The sequence below is a fragment of the Trachurus japonicus genome, chromosome 12 (assembly GCF_045865225.1).
Source record: "Trachurus japonicus isolate A0001 chromosome 12, Traja_1.0".
NCBI classification, from domain to species: domain Eukaryota; kingdom Metazoa; phylum Chordata; class Actinopteri; order Carangiformes; family Carangidae; genus Trachurus; species Trachurus japonicus.
The window spans coordinates 23,615,087-23,638,032 of NC_140918.1; the positions used below are offsets into that span (position 1 = coordinate 23,615,087).

At 42.6% G+C, this 22,946-nt stretch overlaps 1 protein-coding gene across 1 annotated transcript in view; it reads left to right on the forward strand.

The window, feature by feature from the left end:
* tsc1b (TSC complex subunit 1b) overlaps window positions 1-15,785 on the forward strand; it is a 37,938-nt gene extending 22,153 nt beyond the window's left edge. Inside the window, exons 14-22 of the mRNA XM_085793879.1 lie at window positions 53-698; window positions 2,241-2,284; window positions 7,301-7,467; window positions 8,134-8,316; window positions 8,402-8,512; window positions 10,356-10,478; window positions 11,775-11,962; window positions 12,228-12,401; window positions 13,415-15,785. Coding sequence (XP_085650005.1) covers window positions 53-698; window positions 2,241-2,284; window positions 7,301-7,467; window positions 8,134-8,316; window positions 8,402-8,512; window positions 10,356-10,478; window positions 11,775-11,962; window positions 12,228-12,401; window positions 13,415-14,144 — 2,366 coding nt within the window. The 3' untranslated portion in view covers window positions 14,145-15,785. The remainder of the gene's footprint in view (window positions 1-52; window positions 699-2,240; window positions 2,285-7,300; window positions 7,468-8,133; window positions 8,317-8,401; window positions 8,513-10,355; window positions 10,479-11,774; window positions 11,963-12,227; window positions 12,402-13,414) is intronic.
* The last annotated feature ends 7,161 nt before the right edge of the window (window positions 15,786-22,946 follow it).

Here is a 22,946-nt window from a genome sequence, read left to right on the forward strand (position 1 = left end):
ACCCAGGTTCAGCTCCATCACCATCCTCAACGTGTTGTTTTTTCTGCTGCAGCTGCCATCACAGAGGAGCTGCTCAAGATCACAGAAGACACGCAGGAGCTGCCGAGCCTGCGGGGCTTCGACTCCCCGTTCTACCACACCACCGAGACCCTGACCGGCTGTCAGACGCAAGACAAGACCAACCTCTCCAACGCCCAGCCCGGCCCCGTCCGGGACACCCACCACGTGGTGTCGACGCCGGATAAGGCGGAGAACACGGCGAGCACCAGCGGGGTGGGCAGCGAGCGAGGCGGGGGAGGAGCGGGAGGGGACAGCAGGGGTTCGGCCCTGGGCCTGGAGCAGCCCTGGTCCTTCCAGTCCGGTTTCACCCCCATCGACCACCACCTGCACCGCAGCCCCTCGGCCCCGGACGACGACGTGGGGAAGCTGGGGATGTTCTTCCCCAGCCCGTGCAGCAAGACGCCGGCCCCGGTGCCCTACGAGTCCTTCTTCGACCTGGCCCTGCCCCGGGCCGCCTCGCTCTTCGTGGGGCAGAAGACGTCGGAGGCGGTGCACAAGGCGGCGATGGAGCGGCTGCTGCAGCGGGAGGAGGGCCTGGAGGACGGGGAGGAGGAAGGGGTCGTGTCGGCTTCACCACTGGAGGTGCTGGATCGCCTTGTTCAGCAGGGGAGCGACGCCCACGATAAAGTTCTCAAGAGGTGAGAGGGCCGCATGCCGATTTAGCTCCACACCGCAGAAGTTTGTTTTTCTAGCTTTTACTGGCACTAATACCACTAAGGAGGAGCCAGTTTTTCACCATCTGCCACCAACCAGCAATCCTGCAAAATTTAAATGGTTAGAATGTAGTAATTACATAATGATGATAATGATAATAATGATAATGATAAATTAATAAACACTTTAAAAATCATGAAAATAAAAGAATGCACTAAATAAAACTCTAAAACAGCAATAAAACATAGATTATTTGTATGTTTGACAGGTTGTATATGCTCTCCAAAAAACACCTGTTTAGGAATCAACACAGCAGCCACCACAGACTTATTTTCTCTCCAGTTCTGAGTGTGTTGTCGGTGTGAAGCTGGTGTTGATCACACAAGAAACTTAGGAGTGTTTTGATGTGCTGTTTCACTCTGCACAGTCTGCTTGGATTGTTTCCAGTCTGTTACTGTGGCCCAAAGGAAACACCCAGTTGAGAACAAGTATGACATTGTTCAGGAGTTGCCACCCCCTCCTTTCCACACACACAGGCAAACAGACAGAGGGAGCTGGTCTTTTAAGCCAATAATACAACAGCAGAGACAGTGTCAGCAAAGTTAACAGTGCTGGGCCCAGAACAGTCTGGCCTCGCTCGCTTCACTCGCTCATCACTCCCACATTTCGTCAAAGCCAGGACAATATCCCATAAGCTTTACATTCTTTTTTTTATATATTTACCATTATTTAAAAAAAAAAAAAGGTTCTACATTTTGGCTTTTATGTGGATTAAACAGGTTTAAGATGGTAGATGGATTTTGTTTTTGTTGCATAGCCAGGCTAGCTGCTTCCAGCTGCTGCCGGTCTAAATTCAAAGTGTTTGCCAGCAGTGGATTGATATTTAATATTTATATGAAGTGGTATTTAATTCTTGATCTTATGTGAACAAAAAACAACAACAACAAATGACCACATTTCCTAAAACATCAAACCTGAAATCATCTCAGCTAGATTTAATTTAATTTGCCAGTCATGTAGACCAAAGAGCCATGCTCTATGTATTTTAATGAAATAGATGATAATTATTATTTTATTTTTTTTCCAGCTTTAGGCCTTTGGTGTTTCCTAAAGTTCTACGTCTTTATATTTTGTAGATGGTTATCTTGATTATTATGTTTATTTATTTAGTTAGTTAGTTTATTTAACAGGGACAATGCTAAATACACATATATTATGCCAGATTTAGCTATAAACTAATATAGCTTATAGCTCAATATAGTTATATAGCAAGAATTTTAATCTTTTATGTTATAAAATCATGTTTAAAACACAGGGGATGTGTCAGAGTAGTATCATGTATGTCGGTCTGTCCTTTCAGCCAGGTTGTGTCTTTCAATGTAACTTAACAACTGTGCTGTCCATGACAAACCTCTGTGATTGTGGTGTGTAGTTCTGATTTTTACAGCTGAGAAATCACATAAGAACAGTTTAATATCCCAGAGAGCTCCTTCTCACAAACAGCTTTTCATTCTCTCCCTTTCCAGATTACCTTTGCCAAGTAAGTCAGCTGACTGGACGCACTTTGGAGGTAAAGCACTCACCACAACACTGCTGCGCACTGATAAAAGGAGCCATTATAAAGACTGCAGACGGAGCATTATTTAGGCATGACTAGTGATTCATCACGAGCTCTTGAGACATGAACAGCATGTTGAAATGTTACCAAGGCGGACAGGGATTTATCAAAACTCTCAAAGTTCCCACAGTCACGCAGAACATGATCAACTCAGAAATTCAGAAGTTGGCTGTTTAGAGGTTTCTTCTCCCTTTTTTTTTTTATTCACCTCTCTGTATGCACCCAGTCAACCAGAGCAGGAATCTGATTTTCTCTGGCTGCAGTTCCCAACAAAATAGAAACACTGTGACTTTGTTAAAAGTCTTTGCCAACTCGTAATTACAACTCTGGAATTTAATCATCCACCCCCGTATTATCGATAGCATGTACAACAAAAGTCCTGTCACAGCTTACGGACGACTGACTGATCAAATTCTCCAGAGAGAAATTTCTCCCAAATCTTCTCTCTCGGTGTAACACAGCTTCGCTTGTTCACATTTCAAAGGGAAGAGTCAGAGTTAGGGTGGACAGTGAAATGGTTTCTGTTTTTCATCTCTTATTGAGCTGCGCTGCTTTTTCACATTTTAAACATCTGTAGAGTGTGAGTCACCGGGTCCTTTAAGCAGCTTCAAAGACTCAAGAGTTTGTATTTGTTACGACCACAACACTTCTATTCAAATCAAAGATGTAATAAAATCTTGTCAAGTGGTTCTGGATCAATCATTTCCATCTTTAAGAACCATCAGGATATTAAGTAGCACAGCTGTGTAGCGGCCAAGAGGCAGTAAACCAGGATAAATCAAAAACAGACATGGGAGCTGAAACTGTGATCCAGCACAGTGTCCGTCACTTCATCTGAATTCAACATTTTACGTGGCTGTGCATCATTTCAGGCTTTCAGTACTAATACACACAGTTCCTTGGTTTCACTATTGATACCAGACAATCCTGTTTTGACAACTGGGACTTGCTCAGAGCTCATGCACCCACATGGTATGCACCCTAACCATTCGGCTCGTGGCCGAGTGTCTGTCAACAAAGCTGTATTATTGCAGACCCTGATTGATGTAGAAATTTGATTTTTTTTTTTTTACTTCAGGGGTGCAAACTTGTCACCTTTCGGCGAAATTCGCCGTTTTGGATCCCAAATTGGTCATTTGTGTGATTCGTGTATCCGCAATAAAAAAAATTTGAAAGGGGGGGGGGGTCCGGCGAGGCGAGGCGAGCCGAGCACCTGTCTCTTTAAGGCGCATGCACCTTATCTGGATGACAACGAGTGGTGGCAGCGCTCCTCTTCTGTCCAGCAATACACACCTGAAGCTTCACTTTTAATACAGACTAACTAACGCGACTTTGTGAGCATGGCGAGTGAAAGAGTCGGAGCAAGAAGATGCTCCAGCAGCGTTGTATAGGTGCTGTATGGGACCGCGTGTGTGTGATGATCGCGATCGCGGCCAATTAGCGATTAGCGCGTTTAGCATTTATTAGCTCCAGTGTCTCCCTCTTCTCTGGAGGAGGGTCTGGCGAGCGAGACTAGCTCCAGAGCGACCTGTTCAGCAGCAGCAGGAGGAGGAGGAGGAGGAGGAGGAGGAGGAGGAGGAGGAGGTTGACTGACTGTGACAGGACACCTCTGCCTCTGTTTCACTTTATGTTGCTGGTAAATAATGTGGTTGTAAAGTAGTAGTAGTAGTAGGCTAAAGTTAAATTATTTAGTATGCACTAATTAAAGGGGCAGAGCTTTAAGAGACATTTTAGCTTTTATATTTTATAAGATATATTTTTTGTAAGAACCACAATTAATAAATATAGGTTATATATTTCAGTGAATATCTAATTGTTCTTAGCATTTGTTAGACAACTTTATTTGCCCAGTAAATTAAAAACATGTTGGAACTATCAATGTCTCCTCTCTTGCCGCCAGATCACCTACTTTTAACCTCAGACTGTCACAATGATGAATCAGATGTCAGACTGCCTCATTCTTTCAGTTTTAACCTGAATATACAAGACATGATTGATTTTCCCAACGATCAAAGTAAACCAAACCAAACCGAAAACCATGACCACAAAACCGTGAACCGAACCGTTTGCTTGAACATCTTTTAAATACATATTGCCGCTTAATATGTTTTATGTAGCCTATGGCATTTTTAAGCTTCATGTGTGTTATTGGACAGAAAGAGCAGCGCTGCCTCGGAGCATAGCCTACGTAGCCTACAGAAAACACATTTACATCAATAAATAAAAGTTTCACAATGAACCAGTCAGTCTGTATTAAATTATTATTTAGTTTGAAGGCAAGGTTTGCAAGGTTCATCTGATGGACATCAAGGGACAGATTCTCTAGTTTTGCACAGCTTTTGCTCATGCTAAACCTGCAAAGGCTGAAGACCCCCTTCACATGTGTCAAAAAAACCAAACACAGAGAGACAGATTGTGCAGGTTTAACAGGAGCAAAAGCTGTGCAAACCTGAGTAAATCTGGACCCTAGTCTCATGCTAAAATTGACTGTAAATTCACCTTTAAAGTTGGTTTTAAAAAAAAATTCCCCGGGGGAGCATACCCCCGGACCCCCCTAGGGGGTCGGTATCTTGTCACCTTTTTTACCCCTGATGAGTTTGCACCCCTGTACTTATTTAAAAGACACTTGAAGATGGTTTTGAAAAGTTGTAGGAAGTTTATTTTCTCTTTGCATTGTTTCTAGTTTAGTAGACATATCTTTCATCATCTAGTAGACATAAATTCATAATAATACCTGAACTCTGTCAGTGTTTCAGGCTCAGCAAAATCAGATCTTATGCTTATTTGTCCCAGCTCTATTTATTCTCTTTTTACACTCATTTTGAAAGACCACCAGTGTTTCTCCATAAGTTATCACCATTAAAATAGCATTTCTTCAGTTCAGTTCAGTCCCTGCTTTTAAATACCATGTGTACTTTGATGCTGTATGTGGGTGGGATAGTTTTTATTACTGAAAGCACTTTGTGTTGGATTTTAATGGGATAGTTCAACATTTTGGCAAATTTGCCTTAATTATTGGTGCATGTTGTTTTGAGATTCGTCGGGCAGAGATGTAAGCTGCTCAGTGAACACAATGGAGGTGAACGGTACATTGTCCCCTGTCCCTCATCAAACTCATCAAATACACAATCCAACAACTCCAAAACGCTCTCGTGGAGAAGTTGTGACCTGCACATTCACCACGCTATGAGATAATAATGTAACATTACTAGACAAAGTTGTTTTAGAGGCAAATGCGTAGCCGGAACTACATTCCAGACACGGCTGCTGGGCGGAGTGATTTCAAAAGCACATGTAGTTCCGAGTATTTGCTTCATGTGTCACAACGTACAAAATTATACCTTATTGTTTCATAGTGTGGTAATGTGCAGGTCACAACTTGTCCACGAGAGTGTTTTGGAGTTGTTGGATTGTGTATTTGATGAGTTTGATGAGGGAAAACAAGAAGCCTCCGTAGCGTAGCTCTGAGCAGCTCACGGCTCTGCTCCGCCGTTCTAAAAATAGCTTGCACCGACAATTAAAGGTAAAGAACCTGACACTATGACTATTAGTCCAGTCATTTTATGAGAAAAGGTTAAACAAATTGCAACAGAAGCAAACTCAACTGATTTTGTATCCTCAGCATGTCCTGAGTGAGGGAAAAAAAGCCCCGAAGAATCCCATTAGGGGAAAGTTTAGAAAAACACCCAAACATATCCCATTTATACGCATATAAAAAAATGTTTTCACGTGTATAGGGTAAAATTTTTAACCTTTAGATATATCCATAAAAATTACTGAGTTGATTACTTACATTAAGACAAACAAAAAATGTATTACAAGTTTTTTGAAATTCTTTGTTAACATGAGCAAATTTGCATAAATGTGTATAAATTTGCATAAATTCCACCGTTTTGACGGCACATGTATATATGAAGTTGCTGTGGTGGTACCGGCATGAAAACTGGAATGAGTTGACTCCATCGGTCAACCGACAAGTTGACCACTTTAAATTTCAAGATGACTGCAATTTTTCACGACAGCCACATCCTTAGTAGAGCAGGTATGACATGAGCCAACAGTGCATAATCCAATTACGTATGGCTAATTTGCAAACATACAACACCTGATCTAAACATTGAGTAGAGCAGGTGAAAATGTCTTGTTCAATCTTGTTAACATATAATATGTTAACAAGATTGAACAAGACATTTTTTAACTGTAATATGATATTACAGTTAAAAACCTTAAGGAATGGAACCAATTTAGGCCCATGAACATTAATAGAGACGGAGCATGTCATACCTGCTCTACTAAGGATGTGGCTGTCTTGAAAAATTGCAGTCATCTTGAAATTTAAAGTGGTCAACTTGTCGGTTGACTGATGGAGTCAACTCATTCCAGTTTTCATGCCGGTACCACCACAGCACCTTTATATATACATGTGCCGTCAAAACGGTGGAATTTATGCAAATTTATACACATTTATGCAAATTTGCTCATGTTAACAAAGAATTTCAAAAAACTTGTAATACATTTTTTGTTTGTCTTAATGTAAGTAATCAACTCAGTAATTTTCATGGAGATATCTAAAGGGTAAAAATTTTACCCTATACACGTGAAAAATTTTTTTTATATGCGTATAAATGGGATATGTTTGGGTGTTTTTCGAAACTTTCCCCTAATGGGATTCTTCTGGGCTTTTTTTCCCTCACTCAGGACATGTTGAGGATACAAAATCAGTTGAGTTTGATTCTGTTGCAATTTGTTTAACGTTGACCCCTTTTTTGGCCTAAAATTACTGGACTATATAGGGATTATGGCAATAGGCAAATTTGCCAAAATGTTGAACTATCCATTTAACTGTATGAAAAGCACTGTTTTGGTTTTCCACACTAGAAATGAATGAATCAGTTTTTTATAATAGCGTGCATGTGTGTGAGGTGTGTGACGGTGTTAATTACATGATTATTATCCCGGCCTCCCCAGGCTCGGCTCCGCTGGACGAGCTTCACACGCTGCGCAGCCAGCTGCTCCTGCTGCACAACCAGCTGCTGTACGAGCGCTACAAGAGGGAGCAGCACGCCGTCCGCAACCGACGCCTCCTCCGACGCATCATCAACGCCACCGCGCTGGAGGAGCAGAACAACGCCATGGCGAGTTTGCATGAGCTCATTATCACAGATTAGCCCCTTTTTAAGCACCTTTTGATTTTAAAACGGACACAAGAGGCGTCGTAGGCTCTTAGTATTGAGAGGCAGCACCACAGAACAATCAGAATGACAGTCATGTAACCAGAGACATGTTTTTTTTCTCTCTTCATATCTCGAACAACACTGAGAGGAGAAAACACGTCTAAATCCTTCAGAGATTTCCAATGATCACTGAAATGTTTCCAGCGTTTCATAACTCAAGCTGTCAAATCTGTCGGGTTTTCTTCCCTATAGCACGTAACACTGAAAATGTAACTGCAGATGTTTTGTTTGCGGCTGACGGCAACTCAGGCAGACCGTGTTTTCAACAAGTGATGGTTGCAAAGGAGCCATGAAGGCTGTTTTGTCTCCAAGAATGAAACACAAACAAGGCTGAGGAACACTGGTACATTCATGCAGCAATCAGCTGAAAATATTCTGCAAACATTTCAGAAATGTTCAGCACTGATTGAGTTTTGGGGAAAGAAATGTGCCTCTGTGTGTGTCCATACATGATCTCAGGAAAAAAAGAGGCACAAACTAAGTACCTTAGAACACAGAGACATTAAGAAGCTCCTGCACACTTTGTACTGAACGTTTGCATGTGTGTGTGTGTTTGTGTGTTTCCAGAAGGACCAGCTGAACCTGCAGAGTGTGGACATCTTATCTCTGAGGGAGAGTCTGCAGGTGGAGCAGCAGCGCTACAGGCAGCTGTGGGATGACCGGGAGACAGTGGTGACCAGGCTGCACAGTCAGATCAGACAGCTGCAGCAGGGCAGAGACGACTACTACACCAAGAACCAGGAGCTCCAGGTGCACACACACACTCAGTCAAACACACACACACTGACTGGTGTAAGATACATTTCTTTAATCTGAATTTGTTGTGTGTGTCCAGAGTAAGTTACAGGAGTGTCAGAAAAAGATGGATGAACTAGAGGCGGAGCTTCAGAGGTCCAACAACAAGGTCTGCCACACTGGTCACCTCCTCAACCAGATGACCATCAAGGTAAAGAAGGAGCTTTCACAATATAACTGAAAATATCCTGTCAGACTTTGTCTAAACTAAATCTAAAAAGTTGAAGCCAGCATTGACACATGCTCAGTCTAACAAAGGTGTTGGAAGTCAGTTTTGTCTCTACAGCACCTTTCAGGAAAAAAGGCAATTCGAAGTGCTTCATACAAATTGAAAAAAAAAGCATCAAGCCATCACAAAAACAAACAAACAATAGTAGCAAAAAAACGTTTGAAAGGAAGTAAATATTTTAAAAGAAATTGATAAAGGAAAAGGCAGAGGTGTCTTTTGTCTCTCTAAATATTTATGAATTCGATATGTGTCATAATTAATTTCAGAATTTGTTTTATGGTGAACTCCCATTGAATTCTGGGTTTCCTCACTCGCTGTTTTGCCAGATGTTCATGTTTCAAATGAGAATATAGGGAGGAAGAGCTGCTCTGATAATTATTTACATCTTATTTTATCATTTATTTTGCATCAAACTGTGATGGGATTTTCTTTCCCCCGGAACTTGACACAATAATTAAGATTTAAAATTTTATATCTGTGTGTGTGTTTTTTTTTTTAAAGAGAGGAACAAGACATTTGGGATCCATTTCAGATACGAGGCCAACATGAAAAATTTGCCAACACGTTCACACAGTAGGGTGCCTGTCTGGAAGGGGCTCCGAGTACGCGGTTATTTAAAAAAAAAAAAAAAAATACTATTGCCTGTTGGAAATATCTATTTTGACCTGATATTCTCAGTTCTTCTTCTCACTGGTGTATTCATCGTTGTGAACTCACACTGCACTGATAGTAGCAGTAGTTTTTATAAATGTGTATGTATTAAAGAAAATCAGATTATAAACAAAATGTTGATGCAGCTTTAGCAGACTATCAGCGTATCAAGTCTCTTGACTGAGCTGGATTGGATTGGTGTTGTATCTGCCCTGGACAATAACACCTCACCTGAGATTTCCTGTCTGCTGCCAAAAAGACGGCTGTCGTCTTCACTTGTGTCTTTCTTTGTCTTAGGAGGTGTCAGATTCCAGATAAGGAGCTGAACACGTCACTAACAAACCATTGCTCTGTCGCTGTATTTCCGTATCATTAGGATAGTTTGGGCTCTGCTGTTCTGGCTCATCCGGTGTGAAATTTCAAATCTAAAATTTTAAGACATTCTTGTCTCTAAATATCTAAAATGTGCAGGACGGCGAGCAGACGGGTTGGGTTTTGGTTGGGTCAGACGTGGGGGTATTTTCAACAGCACACGCCCCTGTCCTCGTCCTGTCACCTCTCCGCAGACCAGGGCTCGGTTGCCTTGGAGATGTTGTCGCTCCCTCTCTATTTCTGGGTCAGCGACGTGGGGGTTCTGGGTGTTTTTCTGCCCCGTGGGGTTTGTCTGAGGTCTGTCTCCCTCCTCTGACCCAGACTGAAGTGAAATCCAGACAAACAAGGAGCTCTTGATTCAGGAAAAGGGCATTTCAAATCAGACAGCATCCGCACGGTCGACTGAAGGTCCTCATTCACCAAAGCCAAACAAGATTAAATGCATTTTATGGCTGAATTCTATATGACGTCAAGTCAGGGAATGTTTGTCAAGTATAATACTTTTTTTTTTTATAAATAAATTTGACCACAAACTAGAATTAGTGTTTGGACAAAATTAGCATCTTAGAATAATAATAAGTACACTGAACTCTTTTCTGGCAACTTGTTGAATCTTTAATTGTTTCAGTGAGAGTTTTTATGCGTTTTCACTTTCTTCCCAAATATGCTAAAACAGGTTTTGTTTGTAGTGTGATTGGTGTTTTGTCCTCCATCCTCATTGTTTGTCTCGTGTGTCCTTCAGCTCAGCAACAGTGAGAGCACCCAGCAGCAGATGAGCTTCCTGAACAAGCAGCTGCTGCTCCTCGGGGAGGCACATAAGCTGTCCATGCAGGAGTTGCACCACACAGGCACCGATAATACAAAGGTACAGTGGAACGAAGTGTGTGTGTGTGTGTGTGTGTATGTGTGTGAGACAGATGCTGCGAGCTGCAGAGACGCCGTACCGAGGTGAAAAAAGGGACACTAATTGGGTTTGTTTGATGTCAAATCAAAACGGTCTCACTAAAGTGTTTTCTTAAGCTTCACTGTAACATCAGCTCTGGTCGATGGGGTCGTGACAGAAAGCTAGCTTTAAGCTGCAGTATGAGGATGCACTTACATGGAATTAGATGTTATTGAAAGAAAATCATCCTCTGAAAGGGATAGTTCAACATTTTGGCAAACTGGCCGATTGCCATAATCCCTTTAGTTTTAGGAGCAGGTTCGTTACCTTTTAATTGTTGGTGCAAGCTATTTTTAGAATGGTGGAGCAGAGCCGCGAGCTGCTCAGAGCTACGCTACGGAGGCTCATGGGATTTCTTGGTTTCCCTCATCAAACACATCAAATACCAAAACGCTCTGGTGGACAAGTTGTGCCATTCTAAAAATAGCTTGCACCGACAATTAAAGGTAACAAACCTACTCCTTAAACTATAGGGATTATGACAATGGGCCAATTTGCCAAAATGTTGAGCTATCACTTTAAGTCCCCCAGAGTTGAATAATCTAATATCAGTTATCAGTGTCATATCTGTACTGTAATGTTTATATCATGATGAATGACACACAAATGTAGTAGATGTTTTTTATGCCTCTGGGCCGACAACAGCTGTGACTCGAGGCATTGTGTTCCCCCACTCTCGTGAACATAATATTTAATTTCTTCAGTTTTGGCACAAACACTCGCTTGGACTCGAGCATGAAGTGATTAGATTTTGGTGGTCGGTGTTTAAAGGCCGTGGTCACTGCGACACTAAATGAAACACCTTTAGGCCTTTTATTGTCCCAATTTGTCACAAAATAACAAGGGAACAGGCGTGACCTGCTTAAGAAAGATAAATTACTCTTGAGCTTCTGAACACGGAGGGACTGTGTGTAAAAATGGCTGCAACGCCTAAATGATGAATGAGATGTTTTTGTTTAACCTCTTCAATTAAAACTGAAAAACCTACATTTCAGTCACATTTCAACAGCAGGACAGGGACAAAAAGATGAAATTTGATCCACAAATACTTGTGAACACACTTGTGCACTGTTCCCAAAGGAGAAATATACATGCAGGCTTCAACACCAACTGCCTTGTTTGCACAGTTGGTTAATAAACAGCCATGTTTGAAATAATTATAATTATTTGCGTCCTTAACCTTTCTTGTTCCATCCTGCTCTTTGACCTCTCACGCAGGAGGCCCAGATGCTGCGGATGTCTTATGGGAAAGAGGTGGAGGTGCTGAGGCAGAGTCTGCTAGCTCAGGGTCAGAAACTGGAGGCGGGGCAGCAGAGAGTCTCTGAGCTGGAGACGCAGCTCTCCAAGAAGGAACACCTCATCGCCGAGCAGAAGAAGTTCCTGGAGGATGTAAAATGTCAAGCAAAGTGAGTGCCGTGCCATCACATATCAAACACTTTGATGTCTGTACACAGAGTTTGTTTTGCATCACAGTAAGATTGTAACCACTGTAAATACGCAGGACATGAATGAGCTGTCTAGGTAGATCAAACATTTCATAACTGTGTCTATTTTGTTTTATGCAAGCAGGTACAAATATCCTGTGAAGCCGGTCACCCGATTCCATGCTAATCCGTCACTCAGCCGTACCTTCTCTTGTTTTCTCCGTCCCCTCTTTGTCTTTGTGTTCAGGGCAGAGATGCAGGCCTCAGACAGCAGGTATCAGGCTCAGAGGAGAATCACTCAGCTGCTGCAGACTGAACTCCTGCAGCTCTACAGCCGAGTGGAGATGGAGGCTCCAGCCAGCACCGCCGCCAGCTCACCACCAGGGGGCAGAGCTGACACACACACTCCTGCTGACTCCAGGTCAGGCTCACAGCACACCCAGTTAAAGTGTTAACTCTTGTCTGTTTTGCATTTTGTATCACATGTAATCAACTGATGACTATAAAGTTCCAGCTTGGTCGATTTTCTTGTTAGGAGTCCAGTAATTGTATTTCTAGTAATTGTATTATCAGTATTTACATTATTAGCACTTGATTAGTGATGCTAGTGTGGTGGCTCTAGGGGCAGGGGTGTCAAACTCATTTTAGTTCAGGGGCCACATACAGCATAAGTTGCATGTTATTTGCTATGAACTACAATTTACAGCCAAGAGTAATTACATTCCCATCGGCCTCAACTCTCCTGTGTCTTTAATCTAGGAGCTAATAGTAGTGCTAATGCATGGTAACCATCTAAACTACAATGGTGAACAAAGTTTGGACGTAGGACATTTGCATTTAGTAAATAAGTGGCGTTGTTTAAAGGGACAAGGAGTTTTGGAAAAGCGAAGCATTTTCACACTACATTTATGAGCCTCCGAGCACCGTGAAATTCTTTGACCGGCACAAGACAGACTCATGTTTTCATTCATCAAGAATTAAAGTCAGAGGTTGGAAGACGATCACATACCGTCGTAGTTCCGACCATAAACGGAGATTCTGCTGCGTTATTCTCATGACTCGCCACGAAACCGAAAGTAAAGAAACGCTGGTCGGCTCGCCCAGCATTTCCACCACCACTAATAATAACAAAATAACGATAGAGACAAAACCATATATTTATCGAAAATGGGCCCATTAACAAGTGGTAACGTAGATTCATCCACATTAATATGAGACTTTTTTATTGTCGTGGAATTTTTCGTTCTGCCGATGGAGAAACTCCTCGTTGTCCCTTTAAAGTTATTTTACACGGTTACATTTGTTTACATTAATGATTATCCTGGTGATGCATCTTGCCACATTATCTATCTTTGATACAACCACTGAAGCATTTCATTACAATAATTTGATACGATTACCGTTGTTTACATGTGAATGATTTGATCCCCACAGCGTCATGGTGCCAGATGGACCAAGTAAAACTCACACCAACGAGGAGGCGGCCAGTAGACCACCGCACGACTCCCCTCGGGGCAACGGCAGCACTTTATCGCCAGGGCAACCAAAGGCGAGCAACTCTTCCAAGTCGACGGCCAACTCCATCAACGGCAGCCAGGACCTGGCCCCGCCTCTGCTGGTGGAGCCCTCCCTGTCCTGTCCCCACATCAACCCGCTGGCGCCCCTGCCCCCCGCCGACGCGCCGCTCACCGTGGGCTCCTACCCCAGCGCCAAGAGCTTCCTGGGCATGAGGGCGCGCGAGCTGTTCCGCAACAAGAGCGAGAGCCAGTGCGACGAGGAGCAACCACCACCGCCGCGCCTTTCCGGGCTCGCCCACGGCCTGAAGACTGAGCTGTGCGTGGAGCCGCCCTGCCCACCTTATATCGCTCCCGGCAGCCCTTCACCCTCTCCCATTCCAACTCCACCCCCTGCCCTTGCCCCCGCCCCCGCCCCTGCCCCAGCTCCAGCTCCAACCCCAGTCCCTGCTCCTGCTCCTGCACCAACCCCTGCCACTCCTCTCACTGTGCCCACCAAGGAGCCCAAGCAGCGGGCCTCGAGCCAGGAAAGCCCCCGCAGGAAGGCAGGGGCGGGGCCAGGTGGACGGGGTCCGGCAGGGTCAGGTCGCCCCCGGCAGCAGCATCTAACGATCATGGACTATAATGAAACACATCACGAGCACAGTTAGAGACACAGGACTGAGCTGGGCCGGAGGGACTGAAGTATAATGATGGAGAAAAGCTACAAATCAGCAAAAGAGTAACATGTCAGCAACTCATTGGAAATTCAGTGTTATTTGTTCCATTCCTCAGAGTGGACAACAGGATTTTCCCTTTTCTTTCTTTCTTTTTTCTTTTTATTATTATTTATTTCACTGATTCATTCCACAAACAGAACCTGTTTGTTTTTTTGTTTTGTTTGTTTTGTTTTTTGGATCATCCCCAGACCTCATGGTGAACAGTCACTGTAACAATATTTGCTACTGCAGAAATGGCGCCTTTAGAAAAAAAAAGTTCACAACAAGGCCTGTGGGTCATCCAGAGTAATAGGGACATTGTTTTGGAAAGACAAGTTGCTGTTCAAAATTTCATGTCATTTTTCAAAAAGCTGTGAGGACTGCAAATAAAGATACGTTCACCTCTATTATAGTTTGGCAGAGGCAGAAACCGCTCGAGGCAGAATCTCCAAAATTGGACAAATAAAACCTAAATCACCTGCTGTGGTCGATGCCACGTGGCTCAAGTGAACGGAGCCTTTAAAAATTTAAAAGACACCATCTCAAGTAAAATCAGACACGAAACACCAGGAGAGTAGGAGATATTACATGAATCTTGGTCATCTGTTAGGCGTGCTCTAGAACTGAATTTTTTTTTTGGGGGGGGTGGGGGTTCATGTTGAGCAAGTGTTACATCAGAGTGATGGAAGCGATCAGTACGTAGAGATGTTTAGGTTGTTCCGGGGGAAACCTTCGGAGCGAGACCTTGTTGTTGCTGGACTGATTTGGAGGAGTTTACATTTCCATACAAAACTCCCACGAGTTTTTGTCCATAATGTCAAAGGATGAATGTGTTTTGGTTGTTTTGGTTGTGCGAGTGTGCGAGAACGTAGGTTATGGAGTCATGTTGATTCTCATATATTTCAGTAAAGATGCTACGAGGGAAATGTATGGAATTTAAGAACTGATCAAATTTTATGCATTTTTATGAATTCCACATTTCTGTTGTATCTGTACCTTTTACTTCAGCCATTAAGCGTGCTCACAAGCACATGAGCTAAATTCGAAACAGACCTGGCAAATGACACAAGCCCAAGCTACAAAGATCAACATTTCTTTGTTGAAGACTACCAGCTGGCCATTTTTGGAAGTGCCATGAAAAACATTTTTGGTTTCGCTGAGTTTAAACATCTTAACAGAAGTGTGGTAACTCAGATTGTGTTCAGCTGTTACAAATGATCTGGAAAATCTAACATGTCCAATAGGTTTTCCTCCCTGGAGGTCTGATAAATGCGGAGTATCCTCCTTTCTTCTTAAGCATTAGAAGTAAACTGCTTTTGAAAGTCATTTAAATCCTGTTGTCCACCGGGAACTCCTGCTGTCATTTCCTTCTGCCTCGCTATCTAAAGCATGTTCAACAATCCACCTTAAATGCCAACCGTAGTAACTACAGCAAACCAAGACAGAAGGTACAATCAGCACAAACTGACGAAACCAGGACTCTGACCGGAGCTGGAGAATCTGGGACAAAATGGCAAAAAAGGAAGTTCTTAAAGCAGTGGCTTGTGTTTAACTGTGAACAATAAAGATCGTCTTCAATGTTTTGCACTACAATTCTTGAGTTTTGCTCTTTATTTTTGCCGTTGAATCTAAACGCCTCAATATGGTTTATGCCGCTGAGGAAATCAGCATCAAGATATTTTCTCATTAAGATAATTTTGTTTAGTTTGTTTTTGGGATTTAACATTTTCAGACATTTGTCCATTCTCCCGTCAGCCCTGTGATCTAACTCCCTCCTGGATACGTCACATATGAGCCCGAAAGCCAAAACAATAATTGAGATAACACTTGTTTGATGGGAAATTAATCTGTTTGTTTTGTTTTCTGATGATTTGTCTTTTTGGAGCAAGACATTCACATTCATTTGCTACTTTATTGTAGCTAACTTTATAGTTAGCTAATATCTATGGGATATAGTTCAGGTTGGTCTAAACCAGGCATTTGAATTTTTCTGATGAGGCAACATGACACATTAAGCAACTAATCAGCCGAGCAATTAGTTGTGCAAGTTTTCTTCATCTGAGTTCTGTAGGGTCCTACTACAAAGACTACAAAGAGTACATGGTAGTAAGAAAATGATAAAGCAACCAAAATAGATTTTAAGTATTGATGAAAACTAATGAGGCAGCAGATATAGACAATGGGTGTGTTGTCTTTCCACTTGTTTACACCTTATTTATTTATAAATTAAATAATTTAAGTTGAGGCTTTATTTTATTTTTTATCAAATATTTTTATTAGAATAAGTGATTTTGGTTTCCCCCATTTAGTTTTGTGTTTTGTAAGGACTTGTGCAACATTTATCTAGATAACTCTTCTGTCAGGAAACGTTTAGCTTAGCGTAGTTTAGAGCTAGGAAGTTACACCTTCCTGAGGTCTCGCGCTGACTGCGTCATTCAGGTTTGGGGCGTCTGGTCTGTTTCACTGTGGCCCGTTTCACTTTGAGCTAAAACCAGATTAGCTGACTGTCTTCTGGCTCCTTTTTAACCAAGGCTGTGGGTAAAAGTGAATACCGGTAAGCGTTTCCCAAATTGTCGAACTATTCTCACACGGGTGAGTCTAATATCGAACATGTTTAGCTTAACTAATTATAGCAATTATGCTAGGCTAGTGTGAACTTACCTGCCAACTGCTAAACTTAGTAAATGTCAAATATTGTCTCCAAGTTGTATGTTGGTTTTGAAATGTTTTCTTTGACAAATTTTTATATTATATAATTTATATATGATGATAATGATGATGCATTTATTGCAGGCTTATTTTTTATATCTTTGTCTGTCACTTCTAGAATAAACCATCACTTCTACTGGGTCTGAAAGGCAGGTGAGGACATTTTTGCGGATACACTGAAGTTGTCCCTGTTTCCTTGTTGTTGATGTTTACCTGGCTGTTTGTTGCCATGTCTCCACCAGAGGACACTGTTGCTCCAGAAACAGCAGCCTCTGCAGCCATGTTGGCATCAACAGGTAAGGCAGCCTTGTAAATGTGGTGCTGCACAGTTGATGATTGAAGATGATTCAGATGCTTAGGCTGTTATCAGTGCTGTTAAGGTCAATATATGACAGCAGACATATATATTGATCATATTGATTAGCATTTCCGTTTAGGGATTTTTCCTTCCTCAGCCTGCTTATTTTTCTTTTTAATATTTTTGATTTACTTGATTTTACTATGCAGGGACATCTGCCTATGTATCTATAAATCTACACTATGAAAAAGTCATATGAAAAGTCTAAATCTAGAAATGTTTTACTGAAAAAACAGTTCCTCCATACTGATTTGTATGGCCGAATTTGTCTTTTTAACTCATTAATTGATTTAAATTCTATAGCCTATGTATTTAATTAAAATACACAAATGGAAATTGGGGGGGGAAAGGCTCAGAATTTGAAACTTCACATCCTTCCAAACAGCACTTTGTGATTTTTGTGAATGAATTCAATTGCATGTTCATGCTTGTTGTTTTGTGCATGTGCAACTGTGTGTGTTTTATCATCTCCCAATTCCCTGGACCTCACTGCTAACTCTCATCCCGCTTCCGAGACTGAATCATTTTTTGTGAGCATAACCGACCAAGTATGATTAGTTTATCAAACGTGTGCATATGTATTTCAAGAAAGAAAAAAAAGACAGCAAAAAAAAAGAAAAAGTGGTATGATTAATTTACCAGCATTCCGCAGGGTCAAGGAAATTGATGCAGGATAATTGGGCACATAGGGAATCCTTGGCAATTTGTGATTTCAGACTCTACTTGAGAAATTAGATGTCAGTGCAAATGTGAAATTGCTCCTCAATGTTCTCAAAGATTCCATGAAAGTTTAAATATAAATCTTAAGTATTTCCAGCAAAGGGATTCTTTCCTTTTTTTGTGCCAACTTGAAGCCCTGTGAAAATGATCTGAATGAAGCGAAAGTGTATGAGGGGGGAAAGACACATCCGAGCTTGTGTAAAGTTCGGGGCTGCACTCTGAGGAGGATGTCGGGGCTCTTGCTCTTGGTAAAATCCTCATGCAAGAATTCATTCGATTCCTTTTGACAGGAAGTAAAGTTTGAATTCATCTGAAGACGTGTAATTATAATATTCAAGATATGTACACCTATAATGCAAAATATAACTCAGATGGTGCCGTATAGCCTACTTTTTTTCTTCTCGGGTTGTCAGTGTAGAAGTTAGGAGGTACAAACATACGACACATGTGTGCATATCAATGAGAATAAATTACATATGAGTGAATAATTGATATGAGAGAGAGCATATAATATTTGTCAGGTTCGGGAGGTCACTGATTGATAAAGTTGGTGCGTGAGTTTTAGTTTGAAGGAAGTTTGACAGTTTTATTTTGAAAAGCACCCAGCAACCAATTCTGATGAACTGCCTTTTTTTTTTAATTTAATTCAACAATTCATCAATTACATTTCATCAATTTAGCTTTGAGCACAAGGATTACTGAAAATTAATAAATGATCATCATCATTCCAGAGTCTGATCAAAACTTGCTGGAAATTTTCTATTCATGCAAGATCAAGATAAACTGATCGCTTAAAATTCTTGCTCCAAAATCCTACTTATATTTAAATGTTAGTGTTTATTCCTTATGGACACAGTGCAAAAGAAAATGCTAAACAAGAATATTTTTGGTAAGCATACTACATACTGACACTCTGGAAAACGGCTTCATTTGTCCTCATTAAAAGCTTAAAAGTCCATGAATAAATAATCATTAAAGAGGATACTTTTTTCCCTGCTTTTTTTTTCTTTTTCTTTTTTTCTTTTTTTTTTTATCTTTGGCCTTATGCAAAATAAACTCACTGACTAAATAAATATGCTCCATAAAGGCTGTTTAGAAACGTGCCCTCCCCCCTCTGCTTCCACATTTAGATGGCTGACATGCACCTAAAGATCAGATCCTACATTGGCTGTTGGTTTTGGAGGGAAAGATTGGACCTCCGAGAGTCAACTTAAAGCAATTAAGTGAGGATGATGAGTCTTTCTCTCTCTGTGCTGCTTGAATCACTAAGCAAGGCAGAATCAAAACTTAAAGGCAAGAAGAAAAGATGAGCGTGCACAGACCGGTCCCAGCGGTTTAATTATTTTAATTATCTCTCCTCTTTCAGCTTTCCTAAAAAAGAGGCCATTAAAGGATGCCCGTTTGGGTTAATCTGATTAAAAAAACAAGATGGAGGGAGAGATGAAAGCCTGCAGATGTCAGTGCTAATCAGGGGAGTTAAAACTGCTATTTGTGAACTGGGACGGTTGTTAAAGTGGGTAGAAAGTGCGTGCAGTGTGAGTGTTTTTTTTTTTTTTTTTTTAAATACGTTTTTCCTCACTTCAAAACACCTCCTTTCCGCAGCCTCTGTTGATAAACTCCTCAAACTAACACCATGTTTGATTCTCTGCCGCGCTGTGTAACTGCGCTGGCAGCAGGTCAGGCAAACACAGCACGACTGCGGAGAAATAGTGAATAGTTTAAGTTCGGTCCCAAGCGATACGGTTTCGTTTTTTCGTAAAGGAAGATGCCATCTGAGGAAGTGATGAAAGCAGCATTAGCAATTAGCAGCACAAGAGTGGATCTTAGATTTAGCAGAAAGTCGGCCAATAAGGCACGTGATTATCATTTGATTGATTATTATTTGAAGATGGTCATCGTCTGCTTCTGAGCAAGTTGCCAGCAATGGAGTCTTCATGTTGTTATGAATTCAGGTGAGGAGTATCTGTCTGTTGCCACTGCAGATTAACTCTTCAGGTTTTTTTTGATAGATTTCTTGATTCTCATAGTGCAACATTTTTTTTTTTTTTGTTTCAGGATGAGCGAAGGTAGAGGGGAAGAAGAGATAACTACAGTCGAAGGCCAGTCATTCACAATGCCCTTTTAATTCTACGCTCTGTCAGTTTCCACACTGGGAAGTAAACAGACATTTCTGTTATGCGTTCTTGAGTGTGCAGCCTGGCTCCAAGATACAGACAGTCATTTCTGGAAGCGGCTTGAATTAGGTTGCTTTCCAATGGAAGTGTTTAAATATTCTCCCTGCACTGCCGGAGTTTTTCAGTTGTTCCAAGAAAATCTAAATTTTTTACAGAAAATGTAAAAAAAAAAAAAAAGTATTTCTCTCTGACTCGATAAGCTGGAGATGATGATTTTTGCAATGTAAGGATTTAATGCGCATAAGAAGCTATATGAATCAACTCAGCAGCAGGCCAAATAGCAACACTGTCAGGTTTCATAATGCAGGGAGTTGTTCAAGTTCCTCTGACTGCAGAGCTTGACATTTGTTCAGGCAAGAATGAGCACAAACCCAGCGCAGGTGTTGAGCCATAGCAAGGCGAGAGAGGAGGAGGAAAGGAGGGAGGAAAAAAAAAAACAAAGATCTACTTTCAAACTAAATCAAGCAGAAGGAATGTCCTGAGTGTGTACAGAGATGGACGGGAGCCCATGCAATATTAAAGTGCCATGTCTGGCAATGCCAACCGTGCCACTCCTCTCCGCGGCTCCCGCCCTCCTGGCTTCCCGGCCATCGGCTCTTCCCTCAAGGTGACACTTCAAAGCGGGCACGCAGACGTGGCAGGCTTGGCTGTCGGCATGAAGCCAGCCCCCCCCACCCCCCACCACAACCCCACCCCACCCCCTTCTTCCTCCTCTTTCTCTCCCGCCCACCACCCATTCTACCCCACTACCCACACCACCACCTCAAAGACACAGCTCCTACCCCTGCTGGGCCAGGTCAGCGCCAAGATCCACACCGCTTGCCGCCTCGGGAGCCGCTGTCAAAAAACTCTTCCCCACAAGCTTAATTAATAACGGGCCATTCCTAATGCAAACCCTCTGAATCTGCAGCCTGTTTCCCTCCGATCCTATTGGTGAGTTCTGAGGCCTCGACAGAAGGCAGACAAGGAGAGGAGGGCTGGTTGGGGATGCATCCAAATCATTTGAATTTCGATGATTAGGATTCACATGCATTATTCTCCGCGCTTTATAACCTATTTTCTGTGTTGTACAGTGTGCCTGCCTGCCTGCCTGCCTGTCTGTCTGGGTGTTTTTTTTTTTAAAGATGTCTCTCTTCTGCAGATGATTGGAGACACTCGAACCAAAGAATATAGGGCTGCTCTCCTCAGCCTGTCTGACAGGTGGGGTAGGAAAAACATAAATGTGCACACATACACGCACCCAGTCTGCATCAGCTGGGTCCAGGGTCTGTAATCACCTCTCAAACCTGGAGGGAGAATTTTACCAAGCACACCGTGATCGATATTTGCCGATCCGTCTGCCTGTATCAACCTCAAATAAAAGCAGGAGAGCAGGAGACAAGGCAGCACAGGCAGGTCGTGAGGAGGTCTGCTGCGCCCCCGTTAGATGTCTGTGAAAGCGCTCATCAGTGTGTAGAAGCGGCCTCATCCCGGCACGCCGGGTCACCGCTGCCTCACCCTGAGCAGCGCACGGCTGATTGTCTCACAGTCGGGGCGAGCAGGGTTGTTGTTTTCTGAGGTGAGAGGACGGATCTTTTCCAGCAAGCTGGGCTGCGGTTTTTTTAATAGGGCCCCAGCTCCAGCACCTCGCAGGCCTGCACAGGCCGACACGCTGATGATGAGGAGGGGAAACTCGTCCAAACTCACTCCTCCTCCCCCATGCCAGTCTCGAGCTCATGTTGTTACTGTATTTTTATTCACCGCGTGTGCTCCTTCGCCTCGTCCGTTGCATTCTTGATGGGATGAGCGGGAGGGGGGAAAAGCGCAGGCTAAACAACCCTATGTGCCTGGAGAAGCCGTGGTTAAATGGTACACGGCTTGGAAACATAAGGTCTGAAAGTACGAGCTCAGCCACGAGAGCATTGTGGCATTTAGGGCAAGGAGCCGGTTACGTTAGCCGACACACTGATATAATTAGGTCGTCATAAATAAGAAAGGCAACAGGGAGCGAGGGCGTGTCTCAACAGTGGCCATTAGAGAAACCACATACATTGCATTTTAAGAAAAAAAAGTCACTTGTCTACCTGGAAATGCATGTGCTTCTTCTTTTTCCTGCCTGATCTCATGCACATTTACTCAGTGTCCTACTTGCAGAGTCCTTATGAATATTGTTCTAAACCCCAGAAGCCCTGGCCCTTTAAGTGAGCTAACCGGGGTGGTTGTAGGCTCAAACCAACCTTAATTAGTACACTTACTGCACAGCGAGGGCAGGTACGAAGGCGAGCCTCTGCACTGCAGTTTCCCTCAGATTAAGCCTCTTTTAGATGAGGCTGTAACCTCCCACAATGACGCGGTAATTAACTTCATTAGCTTTCGATTCTCTTTTAGTTTTGGCAAAGTGGGTGAGGCTTAGTTTTGGCCTCCATTGAGATAATAGTTACAGAAATCAGCTAATCTCGTCTGTCTGTGTTTTATCTCCACCAATGTTGCTGTATTTCACGCGTGGTACCTGCTGTTCATCTTGGCGACATGCATGTGCATGAGCGGGTTGTAATGAGTCAGGCGTCGGGTTTTAATAAGCAGAGCTTTACCCACAGATCCTTCTGTGATTTGCATCCATGTCCGACACGAGGCGTAAAGCGGGGTGATTGATTCATGGCTTGTCCCATATTGGAGCGAGAGAGAGAGGGAGGAGAGAGAGATAGAGGAGGGCCGTAGATTTATTATCAAGCTCAGCGACAAAGAGAGGAAGAGAGTGTGCATATGTTAATCCACTGGCTGAACGATGATCAAAGACTGGAACAAGCTGAGCCC